Here is a 24,834-nt window from a genome sequence, read left to right as displayed (position 1 = left end):
TGGACGGTCAACCGATGGAATTCGGCGGTTAACCCCGAATCTCCACCGCGGCGGTGCATTTTCGGGGGTTCGGCACTCTCAACGATGTGACGGACCACCGGCATATTTGTTTACGAAATTACCATCACCACCTCCACGCACGGTCGCACGAAGTGTGCCGATTGCCGATCGATTTTAGTATATTAATTCCAAATTAATTCAATTTAAATCGTTTCAGCCGTTCCGTTTTAGCCTCAATTAGCTAAGCTCACCGTTACGCAAACGTACGTATTTGTTAGCTTTTTGCAACCGTTTCATTCCACTTGTTCATTGTACTAACGTCTTCATGGAGTGAGTTTTTCACCGGAATTTACTTGTTAAAGTCTCCGAACGTTTCTGATTAATTGGAATGAATATCTAGTATTCACAAGAAATTTAAATAAAGTACCGCTGCTTCATTGTGTAACTTTAAACTTCGATGTTGTTTGTGATACCTCCTCCTTGATGCATCAAAAGTTAAACACCGGCTAGGGTGTGCCTTATTTTTGAGTTTTGCGAAAATCAAGTTGGTCAACCCCTAAAAAGTTTCTATGTAGTCTCTAAATAAACCCCCTAAAAGGAAAAAATTTTAAAAAAATTTTAACCCGTGCCTCAAAGGGCCTAAAGGGCCTAAACCCAAAATTCAAAAATTTTGGCAAGCGACACATCAATTCTGAAGGAAAATGGCAAGTTACGGCCCTTTCAGGGCAGAAATTTTGTCCGTTTTGCCGTATCTTGAAGCGTAAGGTCACAAACGGCCCAATGACGACGTGAGGCTATGGGCTGGCGGGGCGCGCCGCGGCCGGCCCGCCGCTGAGCGTGCGCGCGCGGCAGGGTTGCGCATCGCCGCTTTACACCGGCGTAGAGGAACGAACGGTGGGGTGGGAGGGGGATATCCGGTGGAAAAGCATCCACATTTTCTATCCATAATGAAAACGCATTATACTTTTTCAATATAGATGAGGAAATATGAGCCATACAAGGAAGTGATGAAAAGAGTGACAAATACATATATAGTTTGTACGGTTAGGGGTGTAAGTGGGGAAAATTTGCCGTAACTACAGAACAGCCCTGAAAATCTCCGGGAAATAAAAGCTGCTATTGATGAGAGGTTTGCATGAGAGGTTTAATTAAGGACTAATTAAAAAGATAGGTGCGATGTTGTCGAATCGTAAGCCCTTTACGCGATCAAAAGCGATTAGTGTAAATTTAATTGGAAAAGTTTAAGAAAAATTTGATGAAAGAAAATTGCCCCAAATTCGGGAAGTGCTTAAAGTGTTTTTCTATCATGTGAAGTTTTCGCACATTAATGTCAATGGCGGTGCGTCGAAAACCTCTGATCTTGTAATTCCAATATGGAATGAAAAATGTAGAATCCCTGTGATACATAGTGTCCATGTTTTTAAAAATGTTTGCATTTTTATGAGGAGTGGAGGCGCGTATCAAAAAATACTAGCCGTCGATTGCTGGTTCAAGAGAATTTGGAGACTGATTTTACGGCAAAAATCGACATGTTATTCGACATTGCTTTATGCAATACTCTTGGTATCATGGAAAATGAAGAGGATAAAGCATTTTTAATTCTTCAGCGAAAACCTGAATGAGAATGCATAATATCCACAGTGAAGGATACTATCCTTGCAGCAGAGGTGAGGAGAGCAGACAAGAAGAAACCTCGCGCCCAGGAGAGAGTTTCTCGACAGGAAAAATTCACGCTCGCTTATGAGTCCCGCCAAATGGAAGAAAATAAGTTTTTTCATTTCCTATGAAATCACTGAAGGTTTGATACATCAATAAGACTTTGTTTACCCTCCTTTTCATTGGTGTATTTGACGCGGCATCAATTAGAAAGTTTTATTCAATCGGTTCAATCTGGCTTCGCCAACTTACAGCTGATGTTGATTGCCTGGCCTCACCCAGGGGGCTAAATGACACATTAGCCTCATCTACTCAAATCTTCCCCAGTAGCCGAGTGGTCAAGGGCATTGCCCACGGTTATCAAGAGTGGGGTTCAAATCCCAAATTAAATCATATTTTTTCGAGAAACTAATATTACATTTTTGATTATAGCAAGTAACTGCGGCGGGGGGGGGGGGGGGGTGTTCAGTACCAGAAAATGTAAGTGGGTAAGCCATATTGAACCTCTCGTATAAAACCTTCTAATTGATGTCACGTTAAATGCGCTAATGAAAAGGAGGGTAAACATAGACACTATGTATCACAGGGATTCTACATTTTTCATTCCATATTGGAATTACTGTTACATTCATGTGCGAACACTTCACATGATAGAAAAACACTTTAAGCACTTCCCGAATTTGGGGCAATTTTCTTTCATCAAATTTTTCTTAAACTTTTCCAATTAAATTTACACTAATCGCTTTTGATCGCGTAAAGGGCTTACGATTCGACAACATCGCACCTATCTTTTTAATTAGTCCTTAATTAAACCTCTCATGCAAACCTCTCATCAATAGCAGCTTTTATTTCCCGGAGATTTTCAGGGCTGTTCTGTAGTTACGGCAAATTTTCCCCACTTACACCCCTAACCGTACAAACTATATATGTATTTGTCACTCTTTTCATCACTTCCTTGTATGGCTCATATTTCCTCATCTATATTGAAAAAGTATAATGCGTTTTCATTATGGATAGAAAATGTGGATGCTTTTCCACCGGATATCCCCCTCCCACCCCACCGTTCGTTCCTCTACGCCGGTGTAAAGCGGCGATGCGCAACCCTGCCGCGCGCGCACGCTCAGCGGCGGGCCGGCCGCGGCGCGCCCCGCCAGCCCATAGCCTCACGTCGTCATTGGGCCGTTTGTGACCTTACGCTTCAAGATACGGCAAAACGGACAAAATTTCTGCCCTGAAAGGGCCGTAACTTGCCATTTTCCTTCAGAATTGATGTGTCGCTTGCCAAAATTTTTGAATTTTGGGTTTAGGCCCTTTAGGCCCTTTGAGGCACGGGTTAAAATTTTTTTAAAATTTTTTCCTTTTAGGGGGTTTATTTAGAGACTACATAGAAACTTTTTAGGGGTTGACCAACTTGATTTTCGCAAAACTCAAAAATAAGGCACACCCTAACACCGGCCTCATACTATAATGTGTAAGGCATTAAAGATCCAACAAATTCCATTGCTCTCAGCAGTATAAACAATTATTTCAGTACTTTCCAGACCAAATGCAAATAACAGAGAGGATAAATGCATAAATATTTCTGACGCTTGCTGCCTGTTGGGCTGATTGTTTTATTTGTGTTGGTGTCAGAACATAACGGAATCAATGGCTTTTCTAGCTCAGAGACAAGGAATTTATCGCAAGAGAATCATTTGAGTCTGTTGCGCAGCCTCTCATAACACAGCCAGACCTGAAGTCCACATGCTTCTTTTAAGGTCAGCAGCAAATTAGGCTTAACGTAGAATGCATTTTCTCGAGAAATCTTACAATAATATTCGATTTGTAAAGATCTTAAACCCTAACCAATGCCAGAAATTGACTCCTAACAGAAGTCAATACATGTGAGAATTTTTTTTTAGGCCCCCAGCTGCTTTATCTAGAAGATCTGCAAAGTGTAATCATTTTAACTATTTATGCTAGATATTCCAGAGAAATTAATCAGTGATGAGTCTAAGTATGTAGACCAAAGACATTGAATAGAGTAGACTGTGCGCTGTGAAATGGAGCGGTGGCCACTTCTCTTCCATTCACATGTCGCACCGACCGATGAGTGCGGGAACACCGAAACGGCACCGGTGAGGTAGTGAGCCCCAGCCGTCCCCAGCTCGCGGTAAACGAACAGTGCGCTTGTACGAGGTTGGTATGGTATGGCTCCGAAATCTTTAATTATTAATTGATTAGTGCGAATATTTTCGGCTGATGTGTTCTTTAATAATTATAATCAAATGTTTCTGTGTGAAGATGTGTTTTGGTTTTCATGATTAAACACCACACAACTCTCAATTTATGGTATGCTTACATGAGCAAATTCTTGATGAACCGGGCAAGAGACAAGAATGATTATGTCCCGATGATAATTTTTGAACTTCGACTACATTTAGCCTTAAGGAACTACTATTTTTGGTTCATTTGTTTTATTACCTACCTACACAGGAAACTAATACACGACACAACAACGGATCATGAACTAATGGCACATTTTGTTCTTCCTAAAATGAGCCAGAAATAGCAGTTCTTCATTGAAAACTGTAGTCAACTTAGTGTCTTCAATTTCAAACTAGCGTAGAAAACCCTTCGGTTTGACTCTCATTTTGTTAAATATATTGAGATTTTGCTAATTCTGCGCATTTCATGGCCTACTGATTTTATTGCAGAAGTTCCTCAAAATTTCATGAAATTTTAGCGTATATGGAATTGCATACAATTTTGCATATCTGTTTATTAAGGAGTCCATTCAGCACGCTATCAAGACTGAAGCTGCTTTAAGAATGGAAATGGTTCTAGCAGGAAAGGGGTTGGGCGTCTAGGAGGAACGTATTTTTTTAAAATTAAAATTTATGGAAGGGAGGAATTAAATTAAATTTTCCATCTTTCAATCGCCATGAACAAAATTGGTTAAATATCGCTTTAATTACTAGGTACAAGCAGGATCGTTATTCCTGCGACAAATAGTTTTCCGTAACCCGCCGTACATGACTCAGTTGACCACAGGAGATTAACCGGGCCGGAAGTCATGTTATTGAAGAAAGCCTTTCCCCTCATTGATATCACACCTTCTCCGACCGTATCTCTCACATCTTCGTTTCCCCTCATTGTAGCATGCATCAAATTGCGATTATCGGGAACATATGATCACATGCCTTATCTGATCGAATCCGTCGCCCACTTTTACTGGTACGGAAGACAAGACTTGTCTCACTGGGTCAACAATCGGTTAGTTTAATTTCATTTTGAAGAGGACAGAAGACCCATCGCTCTTGGCGCCCTGGCCCTGCTGATATCTAGGCGCCAGTGTAAGGCGCCGCGAAAGTTTTGTATCTTAAAATTAAAATAATTTATATCATCAGTAGAGGAGTAGAAATGAAACAGAATTTTAAAAAAAAATCATATGTCAACAGGAATGTAGAAACAAAGTATAACAAAAATACATAAATACCAACAAAATAAAAAAGTTGAATCCCAAAGCCTTTCAAAGCTAAGGCCTAGCACCATATGACATTTCTATATTTCATTTGACCTAATTGTAAAACAATTTAATAAAAATAAATAAAATCTTCTACGCTATATTTTACAAGCCTATCCTTGAAGACTTTTTGAAGAAATCTAAATCCTCAATATTAGTTAACTTTGGTTGAAAGCACTCGCCCATTGTTAGGAACCAGGAGGAAATAATGAGAAAGCTAGAAAAAATTATTTTTTTCAGGGTGGACGGTGGGCCAAACGCCAAATATTCGCCATTAAAATCGAGATGTTGTAAAACCAAGTAATACTGAGAAAGTTGAGAGGAGGGTGGCATATCTCTTGTCGAAAGAGCTAAGATGACCTTGATTAGCATTTGAAGCACCCAAAAGGAAGGAACTTCATGGGGGTTGGTATCCTATAGCTTATTTGACTTAAATATCTGACACGATTAACTGACTGTTAAAAAAATAATGAAGATTTGGCAATTAAAAACAATCCAAATAAATACAGAACTAGCTGCTTGAGCTCGCTTGCGCCGCTAGCCTGGAGCTTTGCCCCCTAGACCCCCAGTCACTCGCTATGCGAGCCAAATTTTGCTACTACAAGTAATTAAAGGACTACTTTGAGTACAATGTTTTTTGTACGCCTACCTTTAGGGACAAAGAAGTCCGTGGCAAAGACGCAAATATGGCGTTATCAAATCGAGGTAAATTTTGCATCATCGGTCACGCAGATCGAGAAACCAAGGAATGCTGGCACATTAAGAGCTTAAGAACTTTCATTTAAAACAAATCCGAGGTAAATCGGTTGAGTAGTTTTCGAGATCGAAGGAGGATACAAACTGTGTACCCGGTAAGCCGGAAATGCGTCAATTTAAATCGAGGTAAATTTCGCAACGTCGGTTGCGCAAGTCGAAAAACCAAGGGGTACTGGCACATCTACAAGTCAAGAACTTTCATTTAAAACAAACCTGAGGAAAATAGGCCGAGTAGTTACCGAGATCGAAGGAGGACAAAAAAAGCCTTAGGATATTAAATACATAGACACCAAAAAAAAACAGCATGGCTCGGATAAAAAGGAGGAAAAGTGGCAAAAGGTTGACAATCCTAGGAGGTAGTCCATTTTTCAGGATGAAGGATGAACGATGTAGCATTGAAATGAAAATGAGAACAGGCGAGAAGAATGACAGTGACATTTTGCCCAATTCTTAGTTCAAAACATGACAACAAAGAAGTAGCGAGAAGTTGCATTACAGATGTCCCGTTGCAAAGCTTCACTGAAAACTTTCAATATCAGCGATGAATCCGTTAAAAATAATACCAAGACCATTAGTAAAGTCTGCGCCGGACTCCTATGCTCTGAAAAAAAATACTTCAAGTTTTGCGCGATTCTAAGTTTTCAGACGAAGGGTATGCGAAGCATGTTATTTGAAAGAAGTACCTAGTCAGTTACACTATTGATTCACGATTGTGAATTGAGGTTGAGCTTTGGGAGCTCTTCTCGCGGCAAATCGGTGACTTCTTTTGCTGGTAATGAAGAGTTCTTTTCCGTAGGGTGGCCTCCTGAAGCAAAACTTAGTTTGTAATTTTAATGCATCTCGTTCGTAGGAAACTCAAATTGTGGTGATTGTTAACAAGTTTTGTCAGTCGAGCAAGAGTGAATTTCAGGCTTTGGCAGTAAGCTCAGTGTTAGTTGCGATCAAGATAAGTAACGAATTCATGTAGTAGAAGACCCTAACCAATTTTTCAGGTTTTTTCAGTAAAAGTTCAGCATAGAATACCAGGGTATGAAGTTAGTCACATTGAAATTATGAGCATAAAGGCGTAAGCTATTATTGTTTCTAATTAGGAGGTCTAATTTCACCATTCCAATTTTTCTCTCAAGTTTTCGGTAATTTAAGAAGAATAATACTATTTCTCTTCATTACTTGTTTTCAAGAATACTCATCAAAACACACTTAAATGATAATGATCTGCTTGAGAATTTCACCAAAAGTTTGAATAAAAAAGGAAACCACAGTATTGTCCAGAATAAATTTTGGTGGCCTTTTCCATCTCTCGCCCCAATGGTGCCTTCTGGATGCTGCAAAGCAGGGACAAAAGTTAACATAATCATTGTGAATAGTCCCTATTTATCGATTTAAATTAAGCTAGAGTTTAACAACTCGCCCATTCAAATTTTTAGTTGTTAAATAGTTAATATAAAAACACATATTAACTTTTAGTTATGTTTATCAATACAAGTTAAAAAAAGTACTTCAGGATGATCTGGTCAAGAAAAGGTATCTTTGGTAATACTACGGAATCATATACCTCAGATTGCTATGTTGGAAGTTTCAGTAACATATCTAATAATTTTTTCAAGGATGACTGAATATCGGTATTCCACGTAAGGATTAATTATTAATGGAGATGTTGCATGTGTGAGAAATTTGCGATTTGACTATCGATTCTTACGTAAAAGTTTGCGAAAAACACGATAGTGCCACTGGTTTTCCCTGAAATTAACTCCCAAGCTCAAAAAACGCTCTTAAAGTTGAGGGCGTAATGAAGGGGATATCCCACGCTATCCTGAGAGTTCACCTCTACGTAAAGACAAACTCTCCATACAAAGATAGGGAGCAAATACATTGACAGAGCTGCCACTTTACTTGGGGACTCTAAAACTGAAAGCACGGCAACCCTAAGGGTTGTGCTGCTTTCAGTTACCCTGCTAATGTATTTGCTCCTTATCTTTGCATGGAGAGTTGGTCTTTACGTAGACGTGGACTCTCAGGATCATTACAGCCTCAACTTTGAGAGCGTTTTTGGAGCTTGGGAGTTGATTTCAGAGAAAATCAGTGGGACCATCGTGTTTCTCGCGAACTTTGACATAAGAATCAATAGTCAAATCGCAAATTCCTCTCACATGCAACATCTCCATTACCTAATCCATCTCCATTTAAGGGGTTAACATTTAGCGTCAAATCTTTGTCACTAACTAAACTATCAATAAAAGACAATTAAAATGCCAAAAATATCGGAAAAATAACGATCTTAAGGTGTTGTGCGGGCCGCGTTAAATTTTATTTCAAAATCTTTTTGGCTTTATCGTGTTTTTTTTAGCACATGGAACCATTTAAGACCGTGTAACATTTGATTTGATTTAAACAAGTAAGTCCCACCCTTGGGGGAGGGGAGTGGTGGAAAGATTTGACCGTTCTACCATATAGTATTCTTGTAGTTTAGACACTAAAAGCATTAAGAAGCGCCCATATTAGCTCAGTAAGTTACATATTTTAGGAATAGTAGGCACTTAAAAGTCACTGATCATAGAAAAAACAAGGTCTCCAAAAATGAAAAAAATCTGAACACGGCAGACTTTATGGTAGACTAGATAGTTGACTAGCTTCTTTTTCTGACTAGCTTTTTTGCGTTGACCCATTATCTTCCCACAAAATTAGGTTTCTCAAAAATAAAAATGGACTTTTTCGTGGGGAGATTCAATTTTGATTCAATTTTTTTGGGAAAACGGTGCATAATATCTAAAATCAAGGTCATTTTTGGATTCAGCAGCTAAAGTTACTTCAAATCAGACTTTAATGGGATCCATCCTTCATTGTAATATTTATTTAAAAAATAAAATAGGAGCGAAAATTTTGAGTTATAGCTAAAAAAAAAAATCCAGTTATATGCTATTAATATTTGATAGCTTGGCCTTGACTATAGATGACCTTCTGCAGGCGCTTAAGCATGAACCTAACTTTTATTATCAATGGATCCATTTCTCATTCAATCTGTCCACGTTGTGGCTCACGCACCTCTCAACACTATTACGATCAGTGGCGTGGCGTGCTTTGTGATGTATCGATGATCTCCCATATAAACCATGGAAAAGGATCGATACACAGGGTGTTTACACCTTAACAATCGATTCTTTACCATGGCTTCAAATGGAGAAATATCGAAAATCGATTAATCACGCCTCGCCACCGATTGCGGTGTGGTGAAGAATTGGAAACAGATATGGAACTAGAGGGAAGCCTTGAAGGCATACTGCTATCACCGACTGGCCCGACCGTGAAGACAACGATGAAAGTAGGAGGAAGAGGAAAAGTGCAACAAAATAAACGTGGGATTCCCAATCGCTGATAAGTCTTGAATGTAGAGTCGGCGCGAGAGCTATTATTCTGTGGCCACTATAGCGGTGCACTAAAGTGTATGGCGGGTTACGGAAAACTATTTTTCGCAGGAATAAAGATCCCGCTTGTACTCTTCATTGGAGCTGATCATCATTGAAATTGATAAAGATTGTGTTTCAGAGGGTGAAAATTCTCACAAATTAGGCAAATAGGGATTGTCCCCTCCCCCCTTATTCAGTGAGAATACTAAAATTTTTCTGGGACAATTTTGGTCAATTTCGAGGCTTTACCACTGATTGTCAGCAGCGCCCAACTCCCTTTCCGCAGGCACAAGACCTTTCCTGTCAGATTCCCCGGGTCCAGCTGAAATAGCACAGCTACATTTATTCATTCAATCTAATTTTTCAAATCTACATTTAGCGGTACGTATGATAAACTTCAGACTTCAATACTTGTCTGTTACGCACTTCCAAACATTTGTTTTTTTTTTTGTAACTGTCTTCAAAACACCAGTGTCATCGTCCGGTGAATTTTCCATCAGAGTCTACATCAGAGACATTGAATAGAGTGGACCGTGCACTCCCTATCTCCGCCGTGTCAGCTGAGCGAGGCCACTTCGGCGGGACTCCGTAATGGGCGGGCGGGGTGGGAGCTCGCGACTGAGCCCCACGCAGCATGAGCCGGCGTTGCGCGTACTTGAAAAAATAAGTTGCGCGCTCGGATTTTTGCGAATTAATCGTTTCCACTTCATTTTTCGGCAAAATTTACAAGGACCACATGTTACTAGCATGAAATTTACTATCACTCTGAACAATTTTCGTTTCTCTACAGTCATTACTGACCGGAAAAAACGCTTCATAATCGAAAATAGACGGATGTTCTTATAGTGCGTGCAGCTTGTAAAGATGACAGCGTGGATAAGAAGTAATTTTGTAAAAGGTACAAAAAGGATTTAAAATGAGGTCAATCATATAGGTAAATCAAGGGTAAAAACGAGGAATAGTGTTATGTATTGTACATAATAAGGCATATAAAAGTTACAAGAGAGTTACTTAAAGCTATTGTCCATCTTGATCTAAGAGAAAGATTTGATGAAAAACTGAAAAAGAGGGGCAACGATTTAGGCAGTTTCAAAGTACCTAGATTTAAGATTATTCCACTGAAAAAGATAATGTTCAAGAATTATTATCAAACTAATTTGCGAGTCGCAACTTAATGTTATTTAATCTGCTCAAAAATTTCAAAATCAATACTTCATTCACTTGTTTATGACTGGCGATCGTGGATACTGTTTATTTTCAAAAAGTATGGGTAAGTAATTGCTCTTAATTCCTTTGCATTTTTAGGCGGCTCTGTGATTAAGTTGCTGCCCTCGAGAAGGACACGCACCTCTTATTAACGATGTTCCAGAATCTAATGTCGCTCACATTTGTTTAGTAGAGTAGGTTCTAATGGTGAATTCCAAGGATTTTTTTCACAGAAAATTGCTGAATCATGAAAAATAACTCAGTAGAAATTTCAACAAAATCCATGAATTCCTTCACTGATGAAATATTACTAGAGATTTTGAACCACCGCAACCAAGAAGTGCCATTCTTGCTCCCAATGCCTCAATTTTTCTGCACATTGCAGTGCAGTGGATTCTATGAAATAAGTTTTTATCATGTCCTTACCTTCCTCTATAAAATTAAAAAAACACAGCACTTATGCTATGTTTTCAGCAAAATGCTGAGGGCATTTACTTAATATTACATTTATCACAAATGAATATCACTAACTGGAACAACCCTATTTTGAAATTGAAGACACTAAGTTGACTACAGTTTTCAATGAAGAACTGCTATTTCTGGTTCATTTTAGGAAGAACAAAATGTGCCATTAGTTCATGATCCGCTGTTGTGTCGTGTATTAGTTTCCTGTGTAGGTAGGTAATAAAACAAATGAACCAAAAATAGTAGTTCCTTAAGGCTAAATGTAGTCGAAGTTCAAAAATTATCATCGGGACATAATCATTCTTGTCTCTTGCCCGGTTCATCAAGAATTTGCTCATGTAAGCATACCATAAATTGAGAGTTGTGTGGTGTTTAATCATGAAAACCAAAACACATCTTCACACAGAAACATTTGATTATAATTATTAAAGAACACATCAGCCGAAAATATTCGCACTAATCAATTAATAATTAAAGATTTCGGAGCCATACCATACCAACCTCGTACAAGCGCACTGTTCGTTTACCGCGAGCTGGGGACGGCTGGGGCTCACTACCTCACCGGTGCCGTTTCGGTGTTCCCGCACTCATCGGTCGGTGCGACATGTGAATGGAAGAGAAGTGGCCACCGCTCCATTTCACAGCGCACAGTCTACTCTATTCAATGTCTTTGGTCTACATACTTAGACTCATCACTGATTAATTTCTCTGGAATATCTAGCATAAATAGTTAAAATGATTACACTTTGCAGATCTTCTAGATAAAGCAGCTGGGGGCCTAAAAAAAAATTCTCACATGTATTGACTTCTGTTAGGAGTCAATTTCTGGCATTGGTTAGGGTTTAAGATCTTTACAAATCGAATATTATTGTAAGATTTCTCGAGAAAATGCATTCTACGTTAAGCCTAATTTGCTGCTGACCTTAAAAGAAGCATGTGGACTTCAGGTCTGGCTGTGTTATGAGAGGCTGCGCAACAGACTCAAATGATTCTCTTGCGATAAATTCCTTGTCTCTGAGCTAGAAAAGCCATTGATTCCGTTATGTTCTGACACCAACACAAATAAAACAATCAGCCCAACAGGTTCAAGTTTTTGTTCCTTAGTTTCTATTCTTATGAATACACTCTCGTTTTCTTGAGTTTCGTTAGTTTTTTTACCGATTCTAGCATATCTGGTTTTCAAGATAATCGGACAATGGAATGACTTAGACTGCTGACTAATGGTATGTGACTTTCTTGGGAACTTCTTGGATTGACTCAGTGAACACAGACTATTCGTTGTCTCAGACTTGATGATTAGAACTGTCCTGATACACAGAAATAAAGATAAAAAACTCTGAAACTGGTCCCACTACTAAAATGAAATCAACAATAACGCATACTGATTTACTTACGTGTTATCTGTGGATAGATCACATTCGATAAATGTTAAATCTTGATTAAATTTGACTATAGGCACTCTGGCTTGAAGGATCTTTCTTACGTGACTGCAACCAGGTAGAAGCAATTGTATGAGGTCAGCAACTACTTCCATTTGACGTTGCACTGATGTCCGCTTGTTCAAACGAGTTTTGGCTTGGAACACAAGGCGACTATTATTATTTACCTATTAAGAAATAATGAGAAAAAACAAATAGTCATTGAATTTAGTTTGATAAATTTTTGACAAACGGATGAAAACGATGTTTGGGGCAATTGAGGAAATGCATTTTTTCAAGATGTTACTGGTTAAAGTGGAAGAGAAAATCTGCAATTGCAGTGACTATATTTGCAATACCGATGTAAACTTGTGAAAATTCGCATTTTTCATAATTATTCAGCATTTCTGGTTGATTTTCATTTCGATGTAGGTACTCAATGGATCTTTGCGAGGGTTGGTGATTTCGAATGGATGAATTCAAGGCAGTGATTTTTGGGCACAAGTAACCGAAAAAATGTCATAAATTCTGAGTGTCAATTTAAAATCAGAATTAATTTTTTGAAACCACAAACAATTAAGATTAAACGATATTTGTCAGATTTTGGTCCAAATTTTGTAAGCAGTCGTGAAACTGACATCATGATCGCATTTTTTTCATCATTTCAATCTCTAGAAATCGATTTTAAGGAAAATTTATTTTCTGCCACCAATTTTAAAATCGTGTCAATTTTTTTTTCAAAACCAAACTAATTTTTTATCAAAAACTGGGATCCCTAATCAATGAGTATTTTGAAATGTTGATCATTCGGTATTATACATATTATAAGGTTGAAGTAGAGGAAACAGATTGAAAATTGATGAGTCTGTCTCTGATATAAACTTGAAAAACACGCAACAAATTGTCTTTTTTCACCAATTTTTTGTAGATTTTGGACCAGCAATTGTGCGATAATCATTGCAGAGCCCATTTAAATTTTTTAGGCCTGTAGTCCTATGACGATCACTGATAACAGTATATCGTTCGAAAACATGTATCTTTACCTCACACCGGGGAAAGTAATTAAAAAATCGAAGAGATTGCATTTGCGAAATTCTAGGTTATGCAATGGTAAGCCAAATAATTTAAAACTTTCAAAAATTCCAGATGGAAGAAAAGAAATTTTAGATCATTCTTCGCTTAATGGGCCTGTTGTAAACTTTTGCTGAAGGAAAAATAAGAATTAGATCATATAGAAACTGTCTCAAAAATCACGATGAGCGCATCTGCGAAGTCTGAAATGCATTCCTAACTTCGCAAAATGCATGAATTTACGTTTCTTTGAGCTTGCCGCTTCAAAAACGATACTACGGCACAGGGGAACATTTCGTCAGAGGAGTCGTTCCATCCTACTCCCACTCAATAGGATGCAACTCATCAATATGCAACATGGCCGACGCTTCCGCGCGTGAGTCGAGGGGAGCACAAGGTCAAACAAGACGGATATCTCTCAACAGTCTCAACGTGAGGAAAATGGGAGAAAGCAAATTTTCGTTTGTTAACTGTTGAAGAAATCCGTAAACAGTTTACGAAATACGCCATCATAACAAATTTTCGTTCTCCGGACACGGTGCGCTTGAACTCACTTTAAATGCGACTTGAATGTACATCAAAAATTCAAGTTAAAGGTTGTAGTGGGGTACTCCCTGATGGGTATTTGGGCAATTTCGAAATAGGTTGTCGGAGCTCCTCGAAAAATAATCGCATTTTTGTGGTTTTTTAGGGGTAAAATAACAAAATTGACCTTGGGGCGACAAATTAAACCCCCTCTCTCTCATCCTTGCCCTGACCGATCTGAACTTTTGGTATGTTTTCACCTGGTATAAGATGTGACTTTTCTGAAATTTTCATGCCCATACACAATTCTTTGCCCCCGCGGCAGCGTTGCCAAGTTGCGGACTCCAAAATGTCGAATTTGATGATAAAATGAAGGTTTCGAAGTGAGATTTCCATTCAATTTCAAAAATTCAAATCGCAGGTTGTAGTAGGGTCCTGCCTGATGGGTTTTTGGTCAATTTCGAAATAGAGTGTTTGAGATTTTTGAAAAATAATCGCATTTTTGTGGTTTTATAAGGGTAAAATAGCACACTGGGCAGGGGGCGGCAAATTAAACCTCTTCTCTCTCATCCTTGCCATGACCGATCTGAACTTTTAGTATGTATTAACCTGGTATAAGATGTGATTTTTCTGAAATTTTTATGCCCATACAAAATTTTTTGCCCCCGCGGCAGCGTTGCCAAGTTGCGGACCAGTTAACCCAAACCGCTCGCTTTCCCCCGAATCTGCGCTTTATCCGGCCTCTCTTGTTGAGTTAGCTGCACTCATCAAGTGAGTAATGGCATCATTTTCATGGTACCTAAATGCATAGAGTACAGAAGAACCGTAATGACCAATTCTGAACAAAATAAAAATCCAGACCTTGAGGTTGCAACGCGATTCGGATCATTTTGACGAATTTTAAATCGTGCAGCTGGCAACGCTGCAACTCTAAATTGTTCAAATATGCTTTTCCTTATCGAAAACTCTCAGATTGCACATTTTTCGTGAAATTTTGGAGGAAATCACACCTCGAAACCTTCATTTTATCATCAAATTCGATCTTTTTGAGTCCACAACTTGGCAACGCTGCCGCGAGGGCAAAAACTTTTGAATGGGCATGAAAATTTCAGAAGTCACATCTTATACCAGGTTAATACATACTAAAAGTTCAGATCGGTCACGGCAAGGATGAGAGAGAAGAGGTTTAATTTGCCGCCTCATGCCCAGTGTGCTATTTTACCCTTGAAAAACCACAAAAATGCGATTATTTTTCAAAAATCTCTAACACTCTACTTCGAAATTGGCCAAAAACCCATCAGGCAGGACCCTACTACAACCTGCGATTTGAATTTTTGAAATTGAATGGAAATCTCACTTCGAAACCTTCATTTTATCATCAAATTCGACATTTTGTAGTCCGCAACTTGGCAATGCTGCCACGGGGGAAAAAATTGTGTATGGGCATGAAAATTTCAGAAAAGTCACATCTTATACCAGGTGAAAACATACCACAAATTCAGATCGGTCAGGGCAAGGATGAGGGAGAGGGGGTTTAATTTGTCGCCCCAAGGTCAATTTTGCTATTTTACCCTTAAAAAACCACAAAAATGCGATTATTTTTCAAAAATCTCAAACACTCTACTTCGAAATTGGCCAAAAACCCATCAGGCAGGACCCTACTACAACCTGCGATTTGAATTTTTGAAATTGAATGGAAATCTCACTTCGAAACCTTCATTTTATCATCAAATTCGACATTTTGGAGTCCGCAACTTGGCAACGCTGCCACGGGGGAAAAAAATTGTGTATGGGCATGAAAATTTCAGAAAAGTCACATCTTATACCAGGTGAAAACATACCGAAAATTCAGATCGGTCAGGGCAAGGATGAGGGAGAGGGGGTTTAATTTGTCGCCCCAAGGTCAATTTTGCTATTTTACCCCTAAAAAACCACAAAAATGCGATTATTTTTCGAGGGGCTCCGACAACCTATTTCGAAATTGCCCAAAAACCCATCAGGGAGTACCCCACTACAACCTCAAACTTGAATTTTTGATGTACATTCAAGTCGCATTTAAAGTGAGTTCAAGCGCCCCGTGCGGATGTGATTAAATGGGCGTGGCCTAGCCTATCCCGCCAAATCGCTCGTAATTAAGTGTAATCTAATTTTCGTCAACAGTTTACCGTTTCGTAAACGTACGCCGGGTCACGTTATCGAACCTGTTAATCTTTCTGGTTAAAAGATTGAAACCCACCACCAGTCCCGTAAACAGGCCACCGGGCTCTGATTGGTTATGAAAATACCAACTTCGTTAACGCGCAGGACAACTGTTCACGGATTTCGTTAACAGTTGACGAACGAAGTTAGCGTAATGTACACACGCCGATTGTTATCAGGTGGTTAGAATCTCGTCTCGCCACACGTGTTTCAGCGGATTGGCATCGGCTATGCTGAATATTGAGAAGCATCCTATTAGGCGGGAGTTAGATGGAAAAGAGTCCCTTTATAGGGAGAGTTAAGAAAACGCGACTCACGGGTGTCAAAAACGGGGATAAAGGTTACACAAATCGGACGTTTTTTGTAATCTTTGATCAACCCATTCCCGAATTCCGATCTTCGTTCCCTCTCTCATTTCATTTGTTCCTTACCGTAACCACAATGGACCGGTACCCATTCCAGTTTATAATCTTTGCAATTGGTGAATATTGTTCTCCCAGTGATCAACTGGAGATAACTTTCCTATCACCCTAACCATTTCATAGATGTAAAAATCTCGAAAAAAGTCGATCGCTAGTGGGGTTTTGCCGTGTTTAAATGGGGATTTTTATGGCTATCGAGCGATTTTTTATATGTGTGTGTGCATTTCCATAAGAACCCTCATAACAGCTTATAGTATTAGTGTGTATTGTACACGGGTTTTGCGAGACTATCGATAGTCGCTGTTCAATATGTCGATACGTCGATTCAATTCTAGACCTACCAACCCTTTCCTACAAAATACCCTGTTCTTTCCTAGTTTCCATAACTTTGCCTTCTTTAACTCCATTTCTGAGTAAACTGTATTAATTATCTAAAGTTCTTTATATCTTGAAGCTTCAATTTCCAATTTGAATTTCCTAACTTTTTCACCATTTTCCTTATAAAACAAAATCTATTTACATACTTTTTCCCCCTTGGTTTTAGCGCTTGTTTCATTTGTGTGTTAGCTTTGATTCAATGGCGGATTGTTTACGTTCAATTTTATAGTTGAACATTTTCCAATTCTTTCCTTTAAATCTCTTTGAAAAAGTCCCAATATGACTTATCACTCTTTAAATCAGTAATTCACCCCTTCAACTTAACATAAGTGGTACTTTTGATGGTTCCACCTCTTGCAGTGAGAGAAACTGAATCGCCGAGTTTCTGAGCTTGCTCCTTGGTTTGTCCATGTCCTTCGGTTTGATTTGTGCAACTTCCTGGATAATCTTACTTATCAAAATATTCTTTGACTGTGCGTGGAGTGTAATTTCGTCTTGACAGCATTAGTACCATGTGAATCAAAATTTCAATCTATTAAACTCCATTTTTGCTGCAGGGTAGGGATCCTTTATCTATCACCGCTATCAGAGTGCTGTCGAGAACCTAATCACAACTGTCGGTATGTTCTGTTGAGCAGTTATGTAAATATAAAACGGCTGTATTTGTAAGTCAATTTCTTTTGTATGTGAACAATAACTGAATATCCAGAATTCTAAACATCTGACTGTATCTCAAGTATATGTCGGAAATACTTATCAAGGTCAGAGTTTGTGAATCTTTGGCAGCGGTTAATGAATTTCCCCCAAGTAACAACTTCGCTCAACAAAGTTTGGTAAGTAAGTACAGCTCAGATCCACCATCGTACACATATAATTATTAGTCCAAAATCAGTGTGAGTAATGTTTTGAGGGTAAAGTGTTCTCTATTCTCCAAAATTTGTTAGCAGGGGTGCAAATTGCGCGGAGGCTGAGAGGTACTTGTTATTTTTCTAGATTTTTCAGATTTGCAATTCTTGTGGAATACTTACTGTGACTTTGGCACACATTCTAAAATTAACAAGAAATTCCACAAAAGTTAGATCAGCATGTTGTGTTGACCGTCTTGCGAGAAACTAGCGCGAAGCTGAAAATTGCAGAGGCATGAAACAATTTTCACTTTGGTTTGTGAGATTTTCTTATAAACTTGGCATCCACATATCTGTCCGATTTTTACCAAAATTATCTCTTCCATCACCATTATAGCAACAACATCAGCATAAACATTCTTGATAAGAGGTGGCATAGTAACACAGAGAACCCTGAGAGTTTTGTATTAAATACTAATGATGCTCCTCTGGAAGAATTAAAAAAGACCATTCTAAACTACATTTATCAACAGCTCTTGCTGACGATAACCTGCTACCTTCATCAACTTAATCTAAAGTTTAGAAAAATAGATTAGCCAACGAATGTACTATCATTTCCATGCAAACAGTCAACCTTGTATCAATTGAAGAATGATAAATACAGTTTTTACTATGCCTTAGAATTCTTACCATAATTATTACCATTTGGAGTCAGGAAATAAAAATAATTGCTTCATTGTTTGCATTTTTATTGGCCAACTTAGTTCACAGTGGAACTTCCATCTACTTGGTGGTAATGAAGGTAAATATTTATTCTTCTCTTATTTGGATGAGAATTACCTACATCATGTATGAAATACTGTGACACTGGGTGCCGCTATTAGGTACTCCACTTATATTGCAACGATACTGGAAAAATTCTTAACTCAGGGTGTTATTTTGCAAGCTATAGGTAAGAATTAGTCATATTTCGATCCTTTGAGATTCTTTTATCATTCAGAACTAAAAAACTAAATTCAGCTTGAACAGGCACATATCTCATCATCATCTCGCTTATCAAACAATGCTTTGCGTCCTCCTCCGCTTTTCATCTTGATGAGAGCAAGGCGAAGATTTGAAATGCGCGCTACAGATTCTTCGGTTAGTCGCCTGGCAAAAGTGGTACCCGCCTGACGTCACAAAACTTCAAGATGGCAACAAAAATCAAACTGGGACAATAATTAAAGAAAAGGACTGTGGTGGTTACAAAGGAATACCTAAATGATCATTCATTTTTTCGAACCCTTATAATTTAAAAAAATTAATTTGAAGTACGTATTCGGAGACTTTACACTTTACTGGGAGAACATCCAATGCCCAGCATGAGCATTGGAAACGTCATTCGTGAACTCAAAATGACCGACTAGTGTAATCTTCATTCCCGTTTGTGACACTGTGGAGGCCTAAAATACGGTAACCAATCAGAAATGGATTCGCAATGTCTTTACTCACAGTATAATGAGACTCTAGATGGAAAGACTCCTTTAAGGAAATGTGCACCTGTGCCGTAGTATCGTTAATGAAGCGGCAAGCTCAAAAAACGTAAATTTCTTACAAAGATTGTGAGGTTAGGAGTGCATTTCAGACTTTGCCGATGCGCTCATCGGGATTTTAGAGACATTTTCTATGAAAAACAACTCTTACTTTTTCAATAGCAAAAGTTTGTGACAGGCCCACTTCAATTGCGTATTCAGCATTTACAAGTTTGACGGAAAACAGCTATTCAAAATGCGATAAATTGATATCAGCTGCCATCATATGAAGTCGAGGTAAAGGATGTTGAGAAAATGTGAAATTCTAAACAAGGGTTTTTGGAATAATCTAGAATCCATATCATCTTCACAGGTCAATATCTCGTGAATGGAGGGTCGGAGACGTAAAACCATCGAATCAGTTTCATAGAATGATATAAAGACCCTGTACACTAATTTTGAGCCAAATTGTAGGGTGTCTGATTCTAGATCTGGTTGTGTTGATACACAGGGTGTCTCACGAAAAACGAGCCACCTTGAATATCTGGCGAACGGGTTGGAATTTCGAAAAACGGTAAAAGACGTGTTCGTTTATATCGAGGGGGACACCTTTTGACGTATTTGACATTTTCTCAAACCGCAGGGGGGGGCGCGGAGCGGGGGGTGCCCTCCCCCCCGGTAAATCGAAATTTTCAAATGGCACCCCTACTTTTTTATTTCAGAAATCAATTTTACGCAAAAAACAAGCCACCCTGTCCAAACCGGATGTAAATCGGACAATTTTGCTTGGTAAAAACTAACTTTTAGAGCAATAATGCTTTAGACTTCTCCCTTTAGATGTAATAAGAGAGGACGAAATTTAGAGATTGAAGAAAAATAATAAAAATACCGTTATATCATCAAGTAACAAAGAGAGGTCTAGATCACAACCCAGTTTTCCGTAACTATTGACAGATGATCCAAACGGAATGGCTTGTATATGAGGAAAAACTCCACACAGCATTAATTCAATTTGGCGTGCAGTTAAAAATCTAAGTCTGGATCCAATATCGTTCAGTTTTGAATGCAAATACAAAGTCATCATTTGATCTGAAACCTGAAATGATAAATACAAGATAGTTTTCTGCACGAAAAATACCTACTTTCTTTTTCAAGGTGAAGACCTGCTGGAGCGTATATACAAAATAAAAAATAATATAATAATGTGCTTATTACTTATTAATCAGGTATCCATTTTTATCCTTCAAACATGATTGGAGCTGTGAAAACAAGCCTTAAATCCTATATTATAGAGATTAGTTATTGGTAAGATGGTACAAAAGCAGAAAATACAGGTGATTCATTCAATTTTTTTTTTTTCAGTGTATATAGAATTTGTAATTAGATATGATTAAATATTTAGCATTTAGAATTCAAAAGAGGTTGTTCCATCCCCCATTAGATTTGGCCCCCTATCAGATACTAGGGGGCTACGCCCCCTGGCCGCTACGCGGCCCAACCCCCTGAAGGCGCTCCGCGCCATCAATGGGCCGCTTCGCGGCCCTATTTTTACCCTCCTATCGGTGTTAGTTTTATTTTTTCCCCTAAAAAATTACGATATAAGGTATACTTTACTTTTAGAATGAAATAATTTTTGGTTTTGATGAATAAAGAAACAAAATTATTATTTTGAAGTCTAAAGGACGCGTTTTGGAATGACTACTTGATGAAATATTGCAGTAAAACAACGAACATTGATAATCAGGTAATAATTAAGAGTTTCGGGAGACGGGGATCGAACCCACACCATGTTTATAGTGGACGCTTCCGACGTCTTTGACGACTCGGCCACCGCTCTACCTGAGGCAGATGGGGCGAATCTTGTGTAGATAAGTGTAGAGCTGATGCGCAGGCTACACAGCTACTGCGGCGCAACCTCCTCGACCACTGCGCATCCTCCCGCGCATAGCGGTAGCAGTCTCGGAGCATTCTGAAAATTCACTCACTTTTATAACGTGATTGTAAAAAAACCTGGGTCCTATTTCCAAAATCTGAATAGAGCGGGCTCATCTAGGGCCAATTACCCGTCGATTACCGCAAAAAACTTAGAAATCGGCCCGGTAGAACGCTTAAACGAACTATGACAAAAAATATAAATTTACATTGTTTAAATGGGAGAATTCGCAACTTTACCACTTAATATAAAAAAACCTAGGCCATATTTTGAAAATCTGAAAAGAGTTGGCTTATCTAGAGACAATTGCCCGTCGATAGCCGCAAAAATCATAAAAATCGGCCCGGTAGAACGCTGGAACTAAGCGTTACCAGTTTCGCATAATTAGGAGGCTTGAGAGCTTATAGTATAGATGATCCATCTTTTCAGGAGTGATACAGTAGCATGCGAGACGTTCAAATATGGCGGTCATTTTGACTTAGGCCCCCCCAGAGAGGGGGGGCGGGGGGTCAAAGTCAAAACCTTCAACTGCCTATAACTTTTGAGCGAAAAATCGGATTGAGTTGAACTTTTTTTTAAATGAAAGATCTCAAAAAGATCTATCTGCTGATACCAGAAAAATTGAAAAAAAGTTAAATTTAATGCAAATTTTTAGCAATTTTTCAATTTTTTAGGGGACAAAATTTTCAATTTTGTCGTGTTTCGGCACCGCGCAATGACTCTACTAAAACAAAAACCAGTTTTTTAGATCCTACACTTAATTTCCTACAAGATGCAAAAAACCGCATCTTGGGGAAACATTTAGATCGCGAGCTATGGCTCGTCAAAGTTAGCCCCGCGCTGAGCGCGCGCGCCCTACGCTGTTCGCATATCCTCTGCGCGTCTGCCACCGATCCTGTTGCCCCTCCTCCCCCTTCCTAAATGCAAATTAACATTCTACTACCCAGCTTTCGTATATATCTGCGTTATAGGTACGTGAAAATTTCAGCAAGTTCGTGATTTCCAGTGGAATTGATGCTTTATTTCGCTCCCCCCCCCCCCCAACCCGGCCACTGTGCTCCAAATATTGTGCAAAAAAGAAATATATAAATTTTCTTGTTTCATGTTTTTGCTGATGTAGCACCCTGTGACTACGAGATCGAATTGAGGTAATTTTTTATCCCACCTCCCAACCACTTTTCGGTGTATTGAGCGTTTACCATTCATGAGAGGCCGACATTATTATGGGTATTCATAATAGGCTGCTGAGGAATTAAAAAATATTTCGCACGATTTTTCTCCACATAGCTTTGAGAAATATAAAATGATTTCGTTGTTGGCAGGGGCACACTTCAGTGCCAGTGGCCGGGTTGGGGGGGGGGGGGGGGGGAGCGAAATAAAGCATCAATTCCACTGGAAATCACGAACTTGCTGAAATTTTCACGTACCTATAACGCAGATATATACGAAAGCTGGGTAGTAGAATGTTAATTTGCATTTAGGAAGGGGGAGGAGGGGCAACAGGATCGGTGGCAGACGCGCAGAGGATATGCGAACAGCGTAGGGCGCGCGCGCTCAGCGCGGGGCTAACTTTGACGAGCCATAGCTCGCGATCTAAACGTTTCCCCAAGATGCGGTTTTTTGCATCTTGTAGGAAATTAAGTGTAGGATCTAAAAAACTGGTTTTTGTTTTAGTAGAGTCATTGCGCGGTGCCGAAACACGACAAAATTGAAAATTTTGTCCCCTAAAAAATTGAAAAATTGCTAAAAATTTGCATTAAATTTAACTTTTTTTCAATTTTTCTGGTATCAGCAGATAGATCTTTTTGAGATCTTTCATTTAAAAAAAAGTTCAACTCAATCCGATTTTTCGCTCAAAAGTTATAGGCAGTTGAAGGTTTTGACTTTGACCCCCCGCCCCCCCTCTCTGGGGGGGCCTAAGTCAAAATGACCGCCATATTTGAACGTCTCGCATGCTACTGTATCACTCCTGAAAAGATGGATCATATCTGATAGGGGGCCAAATCTAATGGGGGATGGAACAACCTCTTTAGAGCAATCTACATACTGTAAGAATTTATTCATTTAGTTTCCAGAGAGACAAAATTATTGGCATGCCCAAGAGCAAAAATGAAAAGTAAAATGAAATAAAGTACAATTACGGTGAAATAACAATAGTTGAATTGCACTCACCGTTTCACAGTCACGTAATAATCTTAGCAGCTCCTCATTATCTGGCATTTGCAGATTTTGTGATGAATACGGAATGGATCCAGCGGATATAACATTATCTGCTCTTGATAAATTTTTTATTTTTTTTTTATTTGTGCGAAACCATAGCAATGGAGATCTTACAGGTATGACAGGTTCTGTTTCTAAGTGTGTTCCAAATTCAAGGACTGCTTTAACACTTTCTGTCTCACTGAATTCAATGAGTATGAAATTCTGAAAAAAGGGGAGATAAAAAACTATAAATGTTGGAAATACGAGAGTTCAATAAGGTTCACTTACTATTTTGTATCTTCCGAAAGAAAAGAGATACTTAAATCAAATCTGAAAAAAGTACATGTAGCGCCCGATCAGTGACTAACAGAAGGTGTTCAGCTGCGTGTCGCGCTAGGGGCAAGCGTAGGCGCCGTGACACAGCGGCGCGGCGCGGCCAACGGCGTCGTCGCTTTATTATGATTCGCGCGCCGGTTACTCGTCCAACCACTTGAAATTCGGCAAAACGCGTAAAATTTTCGCCCTCAGGATCGGTAACACGGGAAAATCTACCGGAAACGACCTTTTTCCGTCCTTTAAAATGCATTTTTAAAATTTACGCCTAAATCGCGAAGGCGGAGGGGTCTAGAGTTGACTTAGGCGCTCCAAATTTTCAATATGTTATTCTGACATGTAATACAACTGTTTTTCAACATGATTCATTCCCGGGAAAAAATTTCATTTTTCCGACCCGGCCTAACCTCTGTCCAGATCACAGATGGGTGTTCCTCTGTGGGATCAGTTGGCACTAGATGATCCAATGATAATCATTTGAAGTTATACTTGGGCTTCCACGCCCATTATTTCAACCCCTTGCTGGACGCTTCCGACTTAGGGGAGCTCAAAATTCTTCAAATTTAAAAAATGATAGACAACCTAACCCAAGGACCCTTTGTCTGAACTATGAAATTTGATCAAAAGTTTACTCACATTTTGTCCGCAAGAATAATAATGCAGCATTTTGATGTTACCAAATTTACAACAATAGTTGTAAAGATCTGGTAATGAGGTTTCAGACTGGACTTGGACTAAAATTGACCTACTTGCTTCAGCTCTGCGAGCGGCTATCATATCATCAAAGCATACATAGGGATTATCCATGCAAGCGCTAAGGTTTGATGCTTCATTATGACGTGATACCCCTGAAAAAAGCAGAGGAGAATTTTATGTGATATTCCAAGTCAGATAAGTTCTTGGCTTTATCTTGCACAATTTTGTTAGGTGTACAGGTCAATTAAGGTGTAATTAGCTGGAATATTTGAAATCAAGATCAAGAATCAGTTCATTCAGAAAGAACAG

At 38.9% G+C, this 24,834-nt stretch overlaps 1 protein-coding gene across 1 annotated transcript in view; it reads right to left on the bottom strand.

The window, feature by feature from the left end:
* The window catches only part of LOC109038402 (poly(A) RNA polymerase, mitochondrial), a gene marked incomplete at its 5' end in the record, with an annotated part of 53,066 nt that extends 28,389 nt beyond the window's left edge, over positions 1–24,677 (bottom strand). Inside the window, 4 exon segments of the mRNA XM_072301007.1 lie at positions 12,387–12,598; positions 20,251–20,457; positions 23,467–23,718; positions 24,466–24,677. Coding sequence (XP_072157108.1) covers positions 12,387–12,598; positions 20,251–20,457; positions 23,467–23,718; positions 24,466–24,677 — 883 coding nt within the window.
* Between the last annotated feature and the right edge of the window lie 157 nt (positions 24,678–24,834).

Source organism: Bemisia tabaci, chromosome 1, assembly GCF_918797505.1.
Source record: "Bemisia tabaci chromosome 1, PGI_BMITA_v3".
Taxonomy (NCBI): Eukaryota; Metazoa; Arthropoda; class Insecta; order Hemiptera; family Aleyrodidae; genus Bemisia; species Bemisia tabaci.
The sequence above is the reverse complement of the archived record's forward strand: the minus strand, read 5'-3'. Positions and strand labels throughout refer to the sequence as shown.